The 20154-nt window shown below is 41.0% G+C and overlaps 1 protein-coding gene across 2 annotated transcripts in view; it reads right to left on the bottom strand.

Annotated features, from left to right (window-relative positions):
• SLIT1 (slit guidance ligand 1) overlaps positions 1-20154 on the bottom strand; it is a 3022655-nt gene that overhangs the window by 819032 nt on the left and 2183469 nt on the right. For both annotated transcript variants that reach the window (XM_044056244.1, XM_044056245.1), the window contains exon 12: positions 5052-5123. In XM_044056244.1, coding sequence (XP_043912179.1) covers positions 5052-5123 — 72 coding nt within the window. The remainder of the gene's footprint in view (positions 1-5051; positions 5124-20154) is intronic.

The raw sequence follows: 20154 nt of genomic DNA, 5'->3' as shown, positions 1-20154 counted from the left end.
TTGATCTGTACAATATGGACATTTAGGCGAGTTCTTTGAGTCAGATTTATGAAGAATAAGACGGGTATAGTAGGCATTGTTAAATATCATCAATTGTTTGAATAGTAATTTCTGAAGGGACACAGACTTTAATGTTAGATTAAATGCTTCCAAGATCTTGCTGTCGTCAACTAATATTAATTTTTCCCTCCAATAATTCGATAAGAGAATATGTTTATTATATTTCATCTCTTTTATCAGTTTATATGAAGTAGTTATATATTTTTTATCTTGTATCAGAGCTTCCCACAGATTACGACATATATTTAATTCCTCTTCATTTAAATCAAAGTTATTAAAATAATTTATAGCCAGATCTTTGAGTTGTCTCATGATAATTAGATAGGAAATAGGAAGACTTTTCTCTTTTAAAATATTGTGAACTGATACCCCAAGAAAGGGGTAGAGATCCAATACAATTAAATCCTTTATTAGGGGGAATTTTTGTAAGTCTATCAACTTATTCCCAATTACTAAATTTGGGTTCTTGTGAAATGGTTGAAACACCATCATATATTTTAGTAGGTTTAATGAGGTAAAAAGATTTTGAATTGAAGTTACATAACTTTTAATATGTTCCATTAAGTCATATTTACTAAGTGTTCCTCTATTCAGAAAGGGTAGAGCTTTACAGTTAATTCCCACTTTAGTTACATGTCTGTAGGTTAAGACCAGCCATTTTGGCCCATTTCAGACTGCCTCTATCAAAGTGAATCACCCTTAAGATTCTGTTGGCATTAATTATCAAGTAATAAGTTTCAAAATCTGGTAAATCTAAACCTCCTCTATTCTTTGGAGCCATCAGTTTCTCATATGTTATCCTCGTTTTCCTAGGTTCCCAAAGAAATCTCCCTAGTCCTATATGAAGCTGTTTAAAAAATTTCCTTGTGATTCTAAGTTGTGTAGCTCTAAGTATATATAATATTCTGGGAAGAACATTCATTTTGATAATTGCAGTTCTTGCCATCATTGGTAGTTTCAGTTTACTCCATCTTTTCAAGTCCAATGTTATCTGATCCCAAGTTGACTTAACATTGTTTATAAAAAAATCTTTATTATCAGTTGAAAATACAATACCCAGATATTTTGTTTTTTCTTCCGTCAATACTTGTCCTATCAATGGTAGCAATGAAAAAGGTGTAGGAGTCTTTAATGGGAATATTTTGGATTTCTTAAAATTCAGTTTATAATTAGAGATTTTCTCAAAGTTTTCTATTGCTTTTAATATTTTCTCGGTGTCTGACACTGGTGTGGTACAATATATATTTAAATCGTCTGTGAAAGCAGCCATATTTATTTTCATACCATATAGTGTTGGAGGATTGTAATAAACATTTTGTTTAATGTGTAAAAATAATGGCTCCAAATAAAGATTAAACAAAATAGGAGATAATGGGCACCCTTGCCGGGTACCATTTTTAATTTGTATTCTTTTAGAGCATTCTTGATTGATAAATATATTTGTATATGCGTTATTATATATTTTCCTTAATGTTAGAATGAAATCTGAAGGTATATTAAAGTATGATAACATATCAAATAGGTATACCAAGTTAACTCTGTCAAATGCTTTCTGTGCGTCAATTATAAGTGCATAAATATTGAAATTTTTGTACTTGGCGTATGAAATTAATGTGTGAAGCGTTAATGTATTATCAGTGGTCTGTCTCCCATCCATAAATCCCGCCTGTTCCTCTGATATTAATAAATTTGTGACCTTTTTCAGTCTATTTGCCAGGATGGATGTCATAATTTTCATGTCTATGTTCAATAGTGAAATGGGTCTGTAATTATCTGGGTTTTTAGCGTCACTTTTTTCTTTCAGTATCAAAATAGTCTTAGAAGCATTAAAGTGAGGATCATTGATTTTATTTTGAATTATATAATTAAATGTCTGTGAAAGTATTTTACTCAGAATCTCATTAAAAGTTTTATAAAATTCAGAGGTCAATCCATCCGGGCCTGGGGCTTTATGTGGTCTCAACTTTTTAATTATCTCTGCTACCTCCTCCGCTGAAATTGGTTTAATTAAATACCTATGGGACTCATTGTCAATATTCGGGAATATAATCTTCTGCAAGAAATCTTTCCTAACTTTATCTGGTAAAATTGTCTGCTGATCCCCATATACCTGATTAAATATTTTTTCAAAAGTATTCATGATATCTGCCTTATTAGTATATGTTCTATTATTATAGTTTATTTCTGATATTAATAATGTTGACTTCACTTGGTTAATAATGCGTGCTAATGCTTTTGAGGGAGTCTGAATATGATTCGCGTATTTCACGAAATTTCTCTGTTCATAAAATGACAGTTTACTATTGTGTAGTAAAAACAGTTCTTTTTGACACTTTAATAAGTCTATTTCTGTTTGTTTATTATAGTTCCTCATTATCTCCTGGTCTAGTAACTTAAATTTGGTTTCCAAGTCTAATAGTTCCTTATTTTGCATTTTTTTATAGTAAGTAGCTTTCTGAAGAAAAATCCCTCTTATTTGGGCTTTGGTTGTAGCCCATTCTATATCAACGGGATGTCTGTTTCTAAGAAAGTTATAAAGTAACTGTTCAAGTGTCTCTTTAACTTCTTTCAATATGTCCTCTTTCCTTAGTAAATATGGATTTAAAGACCAATTGTAACCTCGAAGTCTCCTATTATTCATATTATTATTGTTTAGTGTTAGTGTGATCTTTGAGTGGTCCGATAATTGTCTGGCTTGGGTAGAAACACATGGATCAGCAGATATCAATACTTCCGAAATAAAAAAAAAAGTCAATTCTCGACCACATTTTATGGCAGCTTGAGTAAAAAGTAAAATTCTCTGCTTTCTTTTGTGTGTGTGTGTATGTATAAATGGGTCATATAGTTTAAAATCAGTTTTAAATTCCTTCAATGCTATCATTGCCTGATTATTAAAAGCTTTGGATGAACTGTCTCGTGTCATTTCTAATTCTACATTAACCTCAAACTTTAAAGTAACGGACTAGTTCAGTGATTTACCTGGAAATCTGTTTATTCAGAATTACTTTTATCACTAGCTTATCTTGAGGTGAAAGGTATACTTTCCTAACCCCAAAACACTAGCACTGCAGCTTCTTCTAGATCTTCCCCTACAAAGGGTAGTTCTAGACAAACCCTTCTTCTACTTAAGCTTTTCTGATATCTGATCAAACTTGTTAAGAATTGCTTGGTTCTTTAACTTCTGTTTTCCATAGATAGAAATTGATTTAGTACTCTACATTTTCTTACCTCGCATTTCGTACTTACTACCCTTCCTTTGCTATGAGGTTCCTCACTTTACCATCCTTCTATTTTTGCCTTCACTGCTTCCGTTCTAACATGTTTTGTAAGTTTCTGTGCAGATATCTATCTTGCATTGAGGATTACTTTAGAGTTTGCTATCAGTTCACTTTCAGTTCCTATAATGTCATGATTTCATCTCCTTCAGGATTGAGTTTCTGCTGTTCTATTACCGAGACAGGTTCTAGCCCTCTTTGTAGCTAGCTAAAATTTGTCAATAGATAGATTAAATACTGGAGATTACTATACTTACTTGCTTTCATTACACAGTATCTATGAAATAATACTGTGATCAAAAATATATGGAATATAAATGTCAACTTAATTTAAACAAAGTGTTACTATACACAAACAGTTTAAATAGACAAAGACACAGCAACAGCAGAATAACATGTAAAAACTGATAAGCAGGCATTGGAATTCAAATAAGGGAACATCTTACATCAATTAGCTATATTTTTCAACATCCAATCCGAAGCTCAGTAGTTTGTTTATCTTCTGAAAATTATTGTTGGTCAGCAATCACCTGTTCCACTTAAGATAATTAGGCTGGTTAAATGCATTGTTTCTATACTATCCCTCCACAGACTGCCTTCACTCCAGGTTGCTTTTTCCATAGACTGATTTCAATAACCCATTTCCTTTTAAACTCTTATGATGAAAACAACATATTAGTTCTTCCTCCAGGCTACATCTGCCTCTTCAGCATTCAAAGCTCCACGGTGAAAGTTCTGACCATCTCAGGTATATATTACTCACATTCGTATACAGAATTTTGTATACTTCCTGTAGTGGAATGAAAGCTGTGAAGGCCTGCCTACTAGTATTAACCATTATATCTTAAATATATCTGCTTCCAGAAAAAAATAAACACTTGCCCAATGTCAGCAGTTTGTGTTTAATGGTATTTTATGAAAATGCAGACCTCCTCAAGGCTCTATCCCTGTATTCTGTCTCCTACAAGCAACCTAGGAGAGATCTATGCCTGACATACAGGTCATTGTTAGACTCCACTCTGATGGACCTCCTGCATATTCACAAAAAAAGCAGCACCAGAACTACCCATTCTAAAGACTTAAACCTTGCCTGTGATATAAATAAGACTTGCTGGAGAGACAGGTATGTATCCTAGAAACCACCCTGTCTCTGGAACAGGCTCCCCATCCATGTGAAGCAGAATTCCTCCCTAACCCAATTTAAGTGTAACTTGGACACCCATGTCTCTAATGAACACAGGCAACCTGTAAATGGTTCATTTCCCAGGCCCCTGCTTGTAAGTGTTGCATCTCCCAAGCCCCTGCTTACACTTATCAAGGGGATCAGAACTTGTCAGAGATTTGGGATGCATGGCTTAAAAAGGACCTTGTGGTTGTTAGCCTAGTAAATACCTATGAACCTAAGTAAGTCTCTATGACATGACTTCAATACTTCTGCTGTGGGTCCTCTAGCATTATCAGTCTTGCTGTAGGCCAGCTGACTTCAGTAATCTTTCTGAGAACGCCTGACTTTATTGATTTTAATTCTGCTCGAGGCCTGCCTTTACTGGGGACTGCTATAATTCTAAATCCTGACTGAACCCGCAGGACAACATAACACACAATTGGCAGAGTTAGCTCTTAAATCATATGCTATCTAAGCTGTCAGGAAGGGGTATGACACAGACCTTTTACTGATCAAAATATAGACATTTTCAAAGCAGTTGTATTACTTACAGCAGCTGTAGTGAATACAAGCCATCAAACACTCCTTTTGGAAGGTTGGTGATTTTATTACCATACAGTACGCTGGATAAAAGAAAAAGACATCTTATTAGAGAAACCTTAAATCACTTATTTGTTTAAGTGTGAAATGCATTTGTAGAAACCACAGATGCAAATGTTTACATACTGCACAGTCTTTTTTCATTCACTGTTTAATGTTTTACAGTGCTGAATTTAATTTTCCATATTTAAACTAGTACTGGTAATGCAACACAGCCAGAGGGCTACGAGGGTGGACCTCAAACATATGCTCCCAAGAAACCCTTTGCATTCATTCTAAATAAAACCATGCACATTATAGCACTAGAAGTGGTTTTCAAAAGTGGCATTCAATGACCTAAATAAAACACAATTAAAATATAAATTCTTTTACAATGCATATTATGTGATGATGCTTGCAGGCTATAAATGAACCCTCTATGAGCTATTTCCTGGTATTCTCACAGTTAATGCAGATTCATTTGCTTCCCTTTCATTATCTACAGTGGGCATAGTGTTGAATTACCTGTACTGAAGCAGCCTGTTTTACTGAACTTTTTCCTTGTCTTTGTATGTTTGAGATTTGTAACTATTTTAAAAACATGCACCACTTTCTTACAAGGCATTTATTTATTTACTTTTAATAAGTAGGAGGGAACAGCTGAATATTGCTCATTTTAATTTGAGGCCTAGGGAGAAAAACTGTAGCATATGTCATATTACATATAAAATTACAATTCCATGATAGGAAGAATTACATTTTGTACAACCTTAAATTGCATACATGGCATATTTTATACAATTTGTACAGTCACATGGTAGGCAGAAATGAAAGTTATGTACTTACCATAATGATAAGATCTTGGTTGTCTTCTTTTCATCTGGTTCAGCATGTGGGTTGTTGGATCTGGCTTGATCCGACCTCAGCACCTTATACCAAAGCTTTGGATCTGAGAGCTCTGACTCCTCCCCTGCCTACAATTCCCCTCTCCTGCCTGAATTATCTTAGATTGAGCTTACTGACTAACCAGACCTCCCAACCTTTCCGAATTACTCATTTTTTACCGAGTTTTGGGGTCCAAATGAAGGGATGCCACGATTCCCGAGTGGCACCCCTTCATTTCCGATTTTTCTTTGCATTTTTGAAATTTTCGCGCTGTCGGAGCTGACATCATCATGTGCGCAATGACGTCAGCTCCGCCAAGCTACCAGCCAGTCGGAATTGAGCTCAAGGAGCTCACATCATCATTTCCAGCTGGCTGAAACGGCGGGAATTCAAGCAGTTAGAGCTGGGATTAATGGCGGCAAGGAAGCTGAGCAGTTAGAGCCGGGATTAATGGCAGCAACAGTTCACCAGGCTGGGATTAACGGGCTGACGAACAGAAAAGCAATTCGCCAGGAGTAATGGACAGAAGAGCAGTTCGCCAGGAGTAATGGCAGCAAAGTTTCGCTGGCCGGGATTAATGGCAGCAAGCTGGCAGGCCGAAGAGCTTGGATTCAGGCAGGCAAGAAACAGGGTGTGTGTGTGTGTGTGTGTGTGTGTGTGTGTGTGTGTGTGTGTGTGTGTGTGTGTGTGTGTGTGTCTGTGTCTGTGTCTGTGAGTGTGTGAGTGTGTGTGTGTGTGTGTGTGTGTGTGTGTGTGTGTGTGTGTTCATCAGACAGTAAAGGAATAGAAAGCGTCCAGAGCATAATGAAGGAAGCTCTTTAAATTATTGCCTTCACCAGGTTGATCAGAGTGGAGATCAAACCTTCTCTCACCTGACTGTGCTATTGTGCTCTGTGCTCCTTTATTTAAGCATGTAAAAATAGCTCTTAAGATTTGATAATTGATGCAAACTTTACTTGGTACGGGGGAATGTGCTATTGTGCTCTGTGCTCCTTTATTTAAGCATGTAAAAATAGCTCTTAAGATTTGCTAATTGATGCAAACTTTACTTGGTACAGGGGAAGTCGCTGGTAGTTAGCACAGAGGATTAAAGTTCTGAATGGTTAACAAACTACTTCCTTTACACAGAGGGCACAAGGTTTGATTCCTTCTATCTCAATTTGCCTGTTCTGTGACTCTTTGAGGAGACAGTACTCCTGTGCTAACTCTGCTAAGGGACACTTGTGTCCAGTCAGCTTGTCTGGGTAACAGATGCCTAAATAAATAGTAAATAAAAGCTAATAAATAAAAAAACATTGTGTGATTTTTAATGAAGTATGATTAAAACTCATGTCATACCCTTAAACTGGAAATCATAGAGAATTAAGAGGTCACTGACTACACAAACTATGTGTGCAGTCATTTAAATAGTTTTGCATCTTTATTCATCAGGTATGAGATGACTGACAACAAAAATGGAATACTATCTACAGCTTGCTGGCAGTAGTGTATTTGAAATACTTTGTATGCATAGGACCACAGCAAAAGCTAGAAATGGCAAATGCATGTCAAAGTCAACTACCTCATAACTGCCCAGATTTTTTGCAGAACGCGTACATTTTTGCCTGATATTTTTGCTTTGTTTCTCAAATAATTTGTGTTTTTCTGCAAATTATTTAGGACAGTAGTCATTAAATAATGACAGACATTTGAGCTTCCCCTCCTTCAGAAAGGGCTTGCTAATGCAAAACCTTTTATTATATCATCTTTCTAAGTTTATAATAGCAATATTTAAAATCTGTTCCTATATGAACCCCCCCCCCCCCCATTATTTGTGCCTTTGTCCAAATCTCTTGAGCTAAGAGGTTGAGAGGTATGGTCAACTCAGTTTCTTTAAATTACTTAATTGAGTAATAGGAGCTTTCCAGGCAGCTGAATTATACACCATCTGACTTGTTGTACAACTAATTATTCAAAAGAATGAGTGTCTTAAAAGTCACAAAGAAGTACACATGTCACACACGTCACAGTTTCACTAAATCTCTCATACTTAACATTTAGATAAAACTAATTCTTGCATTGAGTTGCTTTGATATATTTCAAGATCTTATACAACATGATGCTTGCATTTTTTATCCATTTTAAAGCTGTTAAATAATCACAAATGTCCCATCTATGCTTGCTATTCTACAAGATGGATGTTGGAGTTAATGGTTTGAGATGGTCTACATGTCATGAGAAGAGCTTGTATTGTCTCCTTCAAGATATGGTAGTTTTTTTAAAGTTACCTTCATTATTTTTTTTTCAGAAATGTAACATAATTTTCCATTCTAACCTATCACTTCTAAGATCAGGAAACAGAGAAAAGATAAAAAATCCAACTAAAATATATAGCTGCACCCATACAGAATAGAAGTAAAAAGATTCACTGGAACAAACTATAAAGAGATTACTCTGAGATTAATACAGTAAACTATCAGTTAACCAGCACCCATGGGGATTGGTAGATGCCGGGTAACTGCAGTTTCTGGTTGCTTTAGAGTTACTATTAAAAACAGGCCTGAGGGGGGACTCTGGTGCCATGTTTTGGTTGTCTGTTCTTCAATTTGCGTTTGAAAGTTGGTATCCCACAATTCCATTGGAGTGGGTGGGGTTACATAATTATGTATGCAAATTAGATGTTAATCAGCGTACATATTTGTACCTAGTTTTCATGGGCCTTGTCCAGATTTTTGATGTTTCCAGGTTGAGAGGTATGTGACTAACAAAAATGCCACACTATATACATATATATGTATATATGGGCAAGGAGGGAAAATGTAATAAGCACTATATAATGTAGAAGATCTAAGGAGTCAGACAGGGCCAAAGGAGATCAGACTAAGCCCTAGAAGTACAATGGCAATTTGGAAGAGGGAAGGAGAGAGGGGAGTTGAAACAGATAAAAAGAAGACAACAAAATCTATCGTTATGGAAAGTACATAACTTTTGTATCTGATGTTGTCTTTTTTGTTTGATTCAACATGTGGAACAGATTCTCAAGCTAGCTGGCAGGGACCTGGGTGGTCTCAGTAAAGGACATTCCTGAGTATGGCAAAGCCAAAAGATGTGCTAATCCTGGACTGCACATCTAACTTGTAGTGAGATACAAAGGTATGAGTTGAGGGCCAGGTTTCAGTGGTGAATACGTCACTGATAGGCACCCATTTTGAAAATGCTGTTGAGGTTGCCATTGCTCTGGTAGAATGTGCTTTAGGCTTTAATTGTAAAGGCATACCTTGTGAATCATAGACAAATTAAATGCAATCTGCTAACCATCTTGAGGGAGTTACCTTAGACGCTGATTGTCCTAGTTTTTCTTGGAGAAGAATATAAACAGTTTATCTGACTTTCTGATAGTCTTAGAGACAGAACCTGAGTTGTCTATGTACATCTAACATGTGTAACGTATGATGTTCTTCGTGTTTCACTGTTGCAGTCATCACATTCGGGTTATCCCTGCCAGGGTAGCCCTTGGCCGACCCAAATACCAGAGACTTAGTATTTCTGTGTCGGTTGCTGTAGCTTGAGGACTGATGTCAGGTGTCAGTGGTATAAAGTAAGGCAGCCAACGCTATTACATCAGTCTTTCTTGCCATGGAAGCAGAAGCAGTTCGCACGAGTGCCAGATGGCTGCTTCCTGAGGTTTCATTTCCGAATTGAAGTTGAAGTCTTCTAAAGCTAAGTACCCCGTTGGGGATTCTTTTTTATTGCACTAACTGATGTCAGAAAAAGTTAATAATTGTCTTGCCTGTAGAAAGCCAATACCACACCAAGACTTCCACTCTTACTGCATCACTTGTCTAGGCCCAGACCACGAAGTCCCCCGTTGTCACTTCTGTGCTTTGTTTAACACCAGAACTAGCTGTCGTCTGGCCCTTATTGTAGCCAGATATTTTTGTTTACTTTCCTCGAATTCCGATATGGCTTCGGTAAGCCATTCAACAGCAGATCTTCTGAAAAAACATAAAGATAAAGCCAGAGACAGACCGCACAGGTCCAAACCTACTGATGACGCTTTCGTTAAGCTAGTCATCAGTCCTCTGGTACTCAATGAGGTGCTTTCGCAGACCCTGATGCCCACTCCAGTTGATTCGCAGGCTGCTACCAAGACCCTTTCGGAGTCCGGTATGCCCCAAAACCCTTCTTCATCGAAGGATCCTGCAGTCATTTCTACCTTGGATGGGTCCAGAGCTGCTGAGCAGGCACCGGCTTCTGAGGAAGTCCTTTGCACCACCGAATTTTGACACAAACCAACATCTTCTTTTGTGACTACCGTTCTTTCGAAAACAACCGAGTTCCTTAGGCCCTGGGTTCGAACCACACCCAAAAAACCGACTACCCACTCTCAGGCACCTGCTACCTTGCCTCAGTCTCAAATGCTTAAAATGGTGGAAGACCTTATCATGCTGATTAGGGGAAGCCAAGCTACCCCCTCAAAAAGGAAAAGAAATCTGTCCCCAGTAGTTTTGTCTGAACAAGAGTCAGAGGAATCTGATGCATCTGACTATGAAGACATGCAATCCCTCTCCACTTATGAGGATTCTGATGCAGAGGAATCCATTCCTTCAGCCTCTCCCCCAGAGGATTTTTCCTTTGGAGAAACCCTGCATACTTTAAGGGAGCATTTCCAATAGGAGAGTCAGGACTAACCTCAGTCTAAAAAGAGACTCAGGGAATTCCTAGACCTTTCGCAACACAGACCCTTGGCCATCTCCCCAGCCATGGATGTGGTGGATAATGTTTTCCTTGAATCCAGCTTGGCTCATGATCCCCTAGCTCCTGCTCCCAGAAAACCAGACAGGTACTATAGAGTCCCTGACTCACACACATATATTTTTAAAAATCCTACAACTGACCCTGAGGTCATTTCTCAAGGGCCTAAAGGGATTAAAGCAACCTCTGCTAAAAATCCCACCCTCTCAGAGCAGGGATTCCCGAGCATTGGAAAGATGGGGTAAAAAGGTATACACCTCAGCTACTCTTGCTGTCAGGGCACTAAATTGCCAATTCCATACGCTTAAATGTCAGCAACATACCTTGGAACTCCTTAAACAAAAAAATGTCTTCCTTTCCTGCTTGGGCAGAATCTAAAGATTTACAAGACTTAATGCATTCTGCAAGTCAAGTAACTAAGCAAACTTTGGACTGTGGTTTTGATACAGTAGAAGCTTCTTGCAGGGCAGCAGTCAGTGGATCTGTCATTAGAAAATATGCATGGCTTAAGGAACAACCCCTGCCAGACCATGTCAAATCTAAATTGTTGGATGCCTCCTTGCTTATTTGGCACTAAGGCAGAATAGGTCTTAAAAAAGATGGAAGAAAAAGCAAAATCTTTGCAAACAGTTAAAGATTTCCTCCAGGTCCAGCAGGCATTGTTCCTCCAAGCACTGGTCCTTTCCTGCTCCAAGTAAACAGGCCCAGCCTAGGCCCCGTGGAAGCAGACCCCCCCCCCCCCAGACAGCTGCTCCAGGGAATGCAGAGATCTAAGCAGTGGACTACCTCCACTTCAAAACTAGGGAGTTATAAGCCACCCCCTTATGGTAAGAACTTACAATGACTCACCTCCTCCCAACCTCCCCTCTGCCCACCTTCACTTGCCCCTAGGAGGAAAACTCTCCTTTCACTCAAACACCAGGGCCACTATTACCAAGGACCAATGGGTTCTGAACATTGTGTCTCAGGGATACAGATTCTCCTTCCACACCCTTCCAACCCCAAAAGGGTTTCCAGATCTACCACCAAATTAGTGGGCAGAGGCTCAAAAGCAAATCCATTCCCTGCTCTCTTTGAGGGCAGTAGAGCATGTTCCTGCAGAACAGATAGGCCAAAGCTTCTACTCCAGACTTTTTCTGGTGCCCAGAAAAGAGGGCACCTGGCACCCCATCCTCGATCTATCCATTCTAACCACCTTCCTGGTGATCCCAAAATTCGAAATGCTCGCCTTCCAGCAGCTGCTACCCATGCTCTCCAAGGATGCCTGGCTAGCCACCCTGGATGTAAAGGGTCTACTTTATTTACATGAAAGCTTAAAATAGCAAATGCATATGCATCGAACCATATGCATCGAAAGTGCGAACCGTCGAAAACTGTAAACAGTGCAATTCGAAGTTGGTATATTTAAGTAGCGGGAGGTGTGGGGGGTGCAAGGGGGCTTGCCCCTTGCCTATAGTGTTACATGTCATGTTTGTTGGGTAGTTCCGTTTTTATTGTGTTTCGATGGTTTCTCGGTTCGATGCATATGCATTCGCTATTTTAAGCTTTCGTGTAAATAAAGTAGACCTGATTTAAAAGAGGCCTACCTCCACATTCCTATCAGGGAATCATGCAGAAAATATCTCTGCTTCAGGGCAGGATCTTAACACTTTCAGTTCTCTGCACTTACCTTTGGCTTATCTACTGCTCCCAGAGTTTTCACAAAATACCTGGCTCCGGCCATTGCCTTTTGCAGACAAAAAAATATTCAAATTTACCCCTACTTAGACGACTGCCTTATTCAGGCAGACAGCCAGGAAAAGCTGCTCAAGCACCTGGCCTTTGTAAAGAGCCTACTAACCTCCCTAGGGTACACAATCAATGAAAAGAAATCAAAACAGGTGCCCACCCAAAGGATAATCTTCCTGGGAGCAAGTCTGGACACAGCATCCCAGATGGCATACCTTACACCAGAGAAACACATTTTCCTGTCAGCCTACTTCTCTCAACTGGTCACCAGGCCCCAGCTTTTCTCAAGGTAAATCCTTCAAGCTCTGGGGTTCATGGCCTCTTGCATTCTCCTCATTCCAAATGCCAGGCTGCATATGAGGAAGCTTCAGTTGTACCTAAAGAGCTTTTGTTGTCAACACTCTCAAGACATGGAAACTCTTCTACCTATAATTCCTTGCCTCAGAAAGGAATTTCTTTGGTGGGCAACAGCATACCCCCACAACAAAGGACTGCCCTTCTCCCCACACCCCACCGCCCAGACCCTCACCACAGATGCATCATTCTACACTTGGGATGCACATCTGGACAGCAGGTGCATACAGGGTCAGTGGAGCCCACAACAAATCCTCCTGCACATCATTCAAAAAGAGATGATGGCTGTGCAGCATGTCTTGATAGCTTTCAAACCCCTTCTCTCTCCAAGGGTTCTCCTGATCAAAACAGACAACACCACTGTGATGTGGTACATCAACAATTCAGGAGAGACTCACTTCTACCCTCTGTGCAGGCTGACCATGACCCTTGGCTCACAGCCTCTTTCATGCAACTACATCTATTAGCACAATACCTACCAGGCTCTCTCAACTCCCTGGCAGACCAATTAAGCAGAAACCTTCCAGACCCAAATGAGTGGCAGCTCAACAGAAGTACCTTCACCCTGATAACTCAGAAATGGGGAACCCCAAAGGTCAACCTCTTTGCCTCCCACACCAACCATCAGCTCAGCAAATACTGCACCAGGGAGCATCACTGCATGGCTTGGATAGTGGATGCCCTGTACTTCCCCTGGATCAACTTCTCAATCTATGCCTTTCCTCCCCTTCCTCTCATCCCCAGGGTACTACTCAAAATAAGGGAGGAAAACCCAAGGACCATTCTTATAGCTCCAGACTGGCCCCGACAGCACTGGTACCCCTTAATGCACAGCCCGTCCCTGCTGCCTCCATGGCATTTTCCTCAGATTCCAAACCTCCTAACCAAGAGGGAAGGGGAATTCACGCATCCCCAATTGCAGACACTTAATTTGGCAGCTTGGCTTATTCCCTAACCCAGAACCAATCTGACATCCTCAGTAAAAAGGTTCTGGATGTTATCCATGAGGCCAGACGCCCTAGCACCAGAAAGTCTTATGCAGATAAATGGAAAAGGTTCTGCACCTTGATCCAGGCTAAGGGGGCCAATACGGCACAGCCTCCATCCCTCTCATCCTGTATTACTTAGCTGACCTACTACACAGTGGTCTCTCTTTTTTCTCTATAAAAATTCATACCTCTGCTATTTCTGCTCATTTGCGCACTGGGCAGCCACTTTTCTCACACAGTTTGATCAAACAGTTCCTCAGAGGGGCTAGCAACTTGAGGCACCCCAGAAGGGCATCAACACTGGCTTGGGACCTTAACTTTGTCTTGGAAAAGCTCACCCTGCCTCCTTTTGAACCAGCTTCTTCTGCAGAGCTATAATTTCTCTCCTTGAAGACAGCCTTTCTTCTGGCCATCACTTCAGCCAGAAGAGTCTCTGAGCTGCAAGCAGTCATGGCTGTGGAACCCTTCATCATCTTCCATGCAGACCGGGTATCCTTCAGAACTAACCCATCTTTCATGCCCAAGGTGATGTCCAGTGTGGCTCTCAACCAATCCATTCATTTGCCCACCTTCTTTCCTAATCCCTAGAACAAGGGGGAAAAGATTCTTCACTCTCTAGATGTGCACAGACAGCTCAGATACTATGTGAACAGGACTAAATCCTTCAGAAAGTCTGATCAATTGCTGGTTAGCTTTGCTACAGGGGCAGAAGGCAAATCCATCTCCAAGTACTCCATTTCCAAATGAATATCACACTGCATCCATTTGTGCTGCAAACAGCATGGTAAGCCACCCCCCAAGGGGGTCAGGACACACTCCACCAGAGCAGCCTCCACCTCTGCAGCTTTCCTCAGAGGAGTCCCCACCAGGGACATCCTGGAGGCTGCCACCTGGACATCCATTCACATTTTCACCAAGCATTACCACTTGCCTCTCTTCTCCAAATCCAGGGCAGGGTTTGCCTCTGCAGTCTTGCAGGGCATCCTAGCCAGCCTCTAGCTTCTTTGACTGCCTCCACCCATTTCCTCAGCTTTGGGAATCTACCCAAATGTGATGACTGCAGCAGTGAAACACGAAGAACATAGTACAGTTGTGTACACTTACCATAAATGTAGATGTTGGAGTGTATTCACTGTTGCAGTCCTGGTTTCCCTCCATTCATCCCCCTTTTTTTCTTCTTCTCCTTTTATTAACATTCTTCTTTGTTGTTCTCCTTTCCTTACAAGGGACATATTGGTATTTATTTTTCACTGGTGGGGTTCTTCCACCAGAACATGGCCTCCTACATTGTGGTCTCCTGACAGGTTAGGGCAAGAAAAACTGATGTAGTGGCATCGGCTGCCTTACTTTACACCACTGACGACCTGACGTCAGTCCTCAAGTGACAGCAACCGACGCAGAAATACTATGTCTTTGGTATTCGGGCTGGCCAAGGGCTACCCTGGCAGGGATAACCCAAATGTGATGACTGCAACAGTGAATACACCCGAACATCTACATTTATGGTAAGTGTACACAACTGTACTTTCTCCTTTTTTGTAAAATTGGGGAAGAAAACTGGCAAATCAATCTGCTGGTTCAAGTTAGATTCAGAAGCTACTTTAGGAAGGAAGGAAGGGTTTATTGTCAATGACACTAAGTTTTTATGAAATATAATGAAGGAAGATTTGCAAGAGAGTGCCTGTAGGTCTGATACACATTTAGCAGATGTAACGGCAACCAGAAAAATAGTCTTCCATGAAAGAGAATTCATATCGACAGATACTGCTGATTTGAAGGGTTTTTGGGTTAAAGACTGAAGTAAGATGGTGACACCCCAGGGAGGGAATGGATGCTTAGCTGTTGGTCTCTATAAAAAGGCTCCTCTAAGAAAGGCTTCTGATACTTTGAGGGAAGCAGTGGAAGCACTAGTGAGCCATATGAGGAAGCCTGGAATGCCTGCTACTTGCACTTTAATTCTGGAATAACGACCCAGCCATGAAAAGTTCTGCAAGAAATTCCAAACTTTTTTGGAAGAGGTGTTGAAAAAGGGTCTACTCCCACAGAAAAGGCCCAGATGGAGAATGCTTCCATTTGCTCTTGTAAGTCTGTTTAGTTAATTTTTTTGAGAGGAAGATATGATATAGACTCTTGGGGAAGAAAGCCTGGCATCTTTGGCATTTGCTAGAATTGGAGAAACCATGTGGTTAGCTTTAGGGTCTTGAGGTCCGGTAGAGGTAGCCCATATGGGTGTGTGAGATCATCGGGGAATGGATACAGAACCCATGGTAGATGAACTAGGTGAGGCCAAAGAAAGGGGAACCATACCTGCTGAAGCCAGAAGGGAGTAATGAGGATTACCCTGGTCTTGCAGTCCATTGCTTTCTGAATGAACTTGGTGATAACAGGGATGGGTGAAAAGGTGTAAAGGAGACCTGGGGGCCAATACTGGACTAGAGTATCTCTCAGTGACTTTCCATATGGAGGGATGAGGGCAAAGTAACTTCTGCATTTCTTATTTAGGTAAGAAACAAAAAGGATGCATTAAGGTTGGCCCCAGTGGCTGAAAATTTCCATTGGCACTGTTTTGTTGAGAGGTGACTTGTGAGACATTAGTACAGTTCTGCTCAGTTTGTCTGCTAGGATGTTGGACATCCCAGGCATGTGCATTGCTACTAGAAAGTGGTTTAAAGATAACCACTGCCAGATTCTCATTGCTTCTCAAAAAAGAGGTTATGATTGGGTTCCACCTTGTTTAATGATGTACCAAAACACTGACACGTTGTCTGAGTGTGCGGCAATCACATCTTTGGGTAGATGATACCAAATTGCCTGCAACATATGGAGAACTTCAATACATTGATGTGAAGATTGGCCACTGTCATACACCATGTTCCTTGGATTGTTCTGACTTTGAAATGTCCCTCCTACCCAAGAATGGAAGTGAACGTGGTTACTGTGGCTCTGGGTATTGAAGGATGGAAGAGTTTGCACTGAGTTACTGAATCAGATGAAATTCACCACAGAATTTGGTCCCTACAGACCTGCATGATTCCTACCCTGTAGTGGAGGGGATGAAGTTTTTGTGACCACTGTACAGCTAGCATCCACTGCAAAACTCTCATGTGATATCCAGCTAAAAGAACCATAACTATGGAGGAAGGCATTAGACCTAAGAGGTGTAATACCAATCGTGCCTGAATTATGGGATGATTTAGCACCTGGAGAGCTACAGATCCAATTGATTTGACTTGTGCTGAGGATGTTTTGCTGTCTGATGTCCAGTGCCTATGTGGCAACCTGTGAATTATATGTATTGAGTAGGAGGTACCTTATTTTTGTTGGTGTTTATAGCGATGCCCACATGAGTTGTCAGTTGTAACAGGAATAACCGATGTATTAGAAGCATATTCCTTGAGGTAGCAGTTAGAAGATATGGGAATACTTGGATCCCTTGTTGCCTGAGATAGGCTGTCACAGCTGCCACTATCTTGGTGAACACTTAGGCATCTGTGGTGTGCCCAAAAGGCAGCACTTTGAATTGATAATAATTGGCTCCCAGCCAGAAAAGGAGGAGTCTCCTGCTTTGCTGCTGTATCTTATGATAGTAGGCATCTTTGAGATCGATAGAGCACATCCAATTGTTTTCTCAGCAGAGGTAGAATGGACTCTACCGTGACCATCTGGAATTTTGTTTGTTTACAAATTGAGTCAGATTGCCAGGATCCAAAATTGGTTGTAGGTCCCCTATCTTTTTCGGTCTAAAAAGAACCTTGAATAGACTCTGGATACTAGTTGGTCTTGGGTGACCGGTTGGATGACTGTTTTGTACAGCAACCTTTAAACTTCTATTGCTGTGGATTCCAACTGATTGGGCGGAGGTATGAGAAACTTTTGTTTTGTCTTTGTGGTTTCCAAACAGGGTGTTGAATAACCTCTGATAATGATCCATAGCACCAAAGAACTGGAAGTTATATTTTGGAAGGCTAAAGGGTATAAGGAGAAGCTTCCCCTTACTGCCTCCATAGTGTAGCAGGTGGGCAAGCATTCAAGGATGCTGATAAGATGTCTCAGTGAATGGTCCACTGAAATCTTGGCTTTCTGGACCACTTCTGCCTTTTGGTCAATGTCCCATGGAGTTGCCGCTGCCTCTAGGCTGCCTATCCCCAAAAGTGCCCTGGTGAAAACCTTGAGATTATTTTGAACCACATTTTTGTTCCCCTGTTTAATTCCTGGAGAAGGATTTCTGAGGAGTTGAAAAATGGATTCCAACAGCAGACAAGGTCTTACCACCCAGCTCACTCTTGGTAAGTAAATCCTTGACTTTTGGTCCAAATTAAGTGGAGGTATTGTGGAGGGCATTTATGAAGAAAGTCTTAAACCTTTATGCAAATTCAAAGAGCCACATCTAGCCATGATATTACATAGTAATACCTGTACCAATTGCTTGGGCTGTGTCGTCTGCTGCATTAAATATCAGTCTCATGGGAATATTTGAATTTTTTGTAGGGTAGACAACTGGGTATCCACAGTTTTTTTTTTTTTATATCTGATGGTTACCCACCAAGGAATTTGAGAGTTCCTTAATTAAATCCCTCTGGAAACATGTTGGGTAAGACTGTAGTTTAGCACACAAAAGGAAAAAGTAGCTGAAGCATAAATCCATATCCTTAGTCTGTCCAGTGCCCTAGACTCTCTGTTAGGGGGATGGACATATGACCTCTCTTTTGGACAGTTCCTTTTTTGTGGCTACTGCTACCACTAAGGCATCTACAGGGGGACCTTATCCCATTGTTCTCTTTCTTTCTTTGGGGCAAAATCTCAGTAAATCTGAAGGTTGGAATGGTAGGAAACCTATATCGTCCAAACCAGCAAGTTGAAAAGAGGTACCGAGCAGCTAGTAACCAAAGAAAAAAATCATTAGTTAGTATCCCAGCCCTGGTAAAATTCTTCCTCATTCTTAAATGCTTCTACAGTGAAAGAAATATGTGCGCCATCATTCTCTGTGGCAGCTAAAATTCTGTCTAGTTTCTTTGGAATGGATTCTGCCACATCAGACTCCTTCCAGGCTTTCTGAGTAAAGCGGTCAACTAAGGTATCAAGAGGGGGGACCACCAGGATATTGAGGAGTCAGACCCAAAGGTTTTGAGAAACACAAACTCAGAAGAGGATGTCTCTGGGGGAGATGTCTTCAGGGGGGGAGATGTCTTTAGGGGGGGAGATGTCTTTGGGGGGGAGGGTTGGGGAACTTTCTCCCTTTTCTAAGTCAGTGTCTTTTGTGACAGACTCAGGAGGAGAGTCAATATACTTCATCTTACAAGTCCTCTTCTGGAGAATGTGTCTTGGAACTGCATGTGGGACTCAAATGCCGAGTACTCTCAAAGATTAAAGGATCCATCTAACCCTGTCTACCAGAATATGAAGAAGTAGGAGCCATTTTCAGAGGGAGTCTCTCTGCATCTGAACTTTGAGCACATACCAGTCATCTTGGTCCAGCCAAGGCCCTCTCCACAGCTTGAAAGCCAACTCAGCCAATGGAACTGAAGAAGAACCAGCTCAGTTAGCAGAAGCTGAAGCCCTCTTGATTTCAAGGGCTGAAGGCTCTGAGGAGGACCTCAGAATCAAGCTGTCAAATGTCAAAGCCTCAAGCAGTAGGGATGGCTCCAAAACCTCGGGGTCAACTCCACCGTCAAAGCTCTGACACTGATGCTTTGGCTCTGGGACTCTTCTTGACCTTCATGCATCAAAGTGGAGTGAGTAAGGGAAGATGTTGAAACCGAAGTCTCCAGGGCTACTGACTCCATAGCTGGTACAGTGGGAAGGGTGGATCTGACATACACCGGCTCCAAGAATGGAAATGGCATAGGGAGGTGAACAGATGGGCTGATCTCAGTCCTTTCCTTGAAGATGGAAACAGAAGGACTCCCAGCTGAATTTGAGTCTTCAAAAACCACACTATTCGGTCGAAGTCGAACTCAATGAGGATCCTAGCATATTGAACAGATCTCTGGGCAAGGCTAATGAAGCAGGTGTCAAAGGTGATTTTTGTAGTTTTAGTGAATGTAGCCTGTGGCTGATGGGCTCCAGTATAAAAGAAGTCTTTGGTGAGGGAGTCTGGATCCTAAGAACAGTAGCATCTGACAGTCTCAAACCTTTAGGAGCCAGACACGCATAGCTGTGGGATTGGGAGATCTTTTCATAGCCTTATCTAAGTGATCCTTGGGCCTCTTTTCTTTAGATTTTTGTTTTACTTTGTCTCTGTCCTTTTCTCTCTCTTTTTCTTTTGATCTTTCCCTTTCTTTGTTTTTTTCTCAGAAGAAGGGGAAAGAGGTGGCTGCCTTTGGGTCTGAAAACATTTTGGAGCCTGTCTTCAGGAGAAGAAGGTATTTTAATATAAGTTTTTCTC

The sequence above is a fragment of the Protopterus annectens genome, chromosome 14.part0, assembly GCF_019279795.1.
Source record: "Protopterus annectens isolate FY-2018-M chromosome 14.part0, PAN1.0, whole genome shotgun sequence".
NCBI classification, from domain to species: Eukaryota; Metazoa; Chordata; order Ceratodontiformes; family Protopteridae; genus Protopterus; species Protopterus annectens.
The sequence above is the reverse complement of the archived record's forward strand: the minus strand, read 5'-3'. Positions and strand labels throughout refer to the sequence as shown.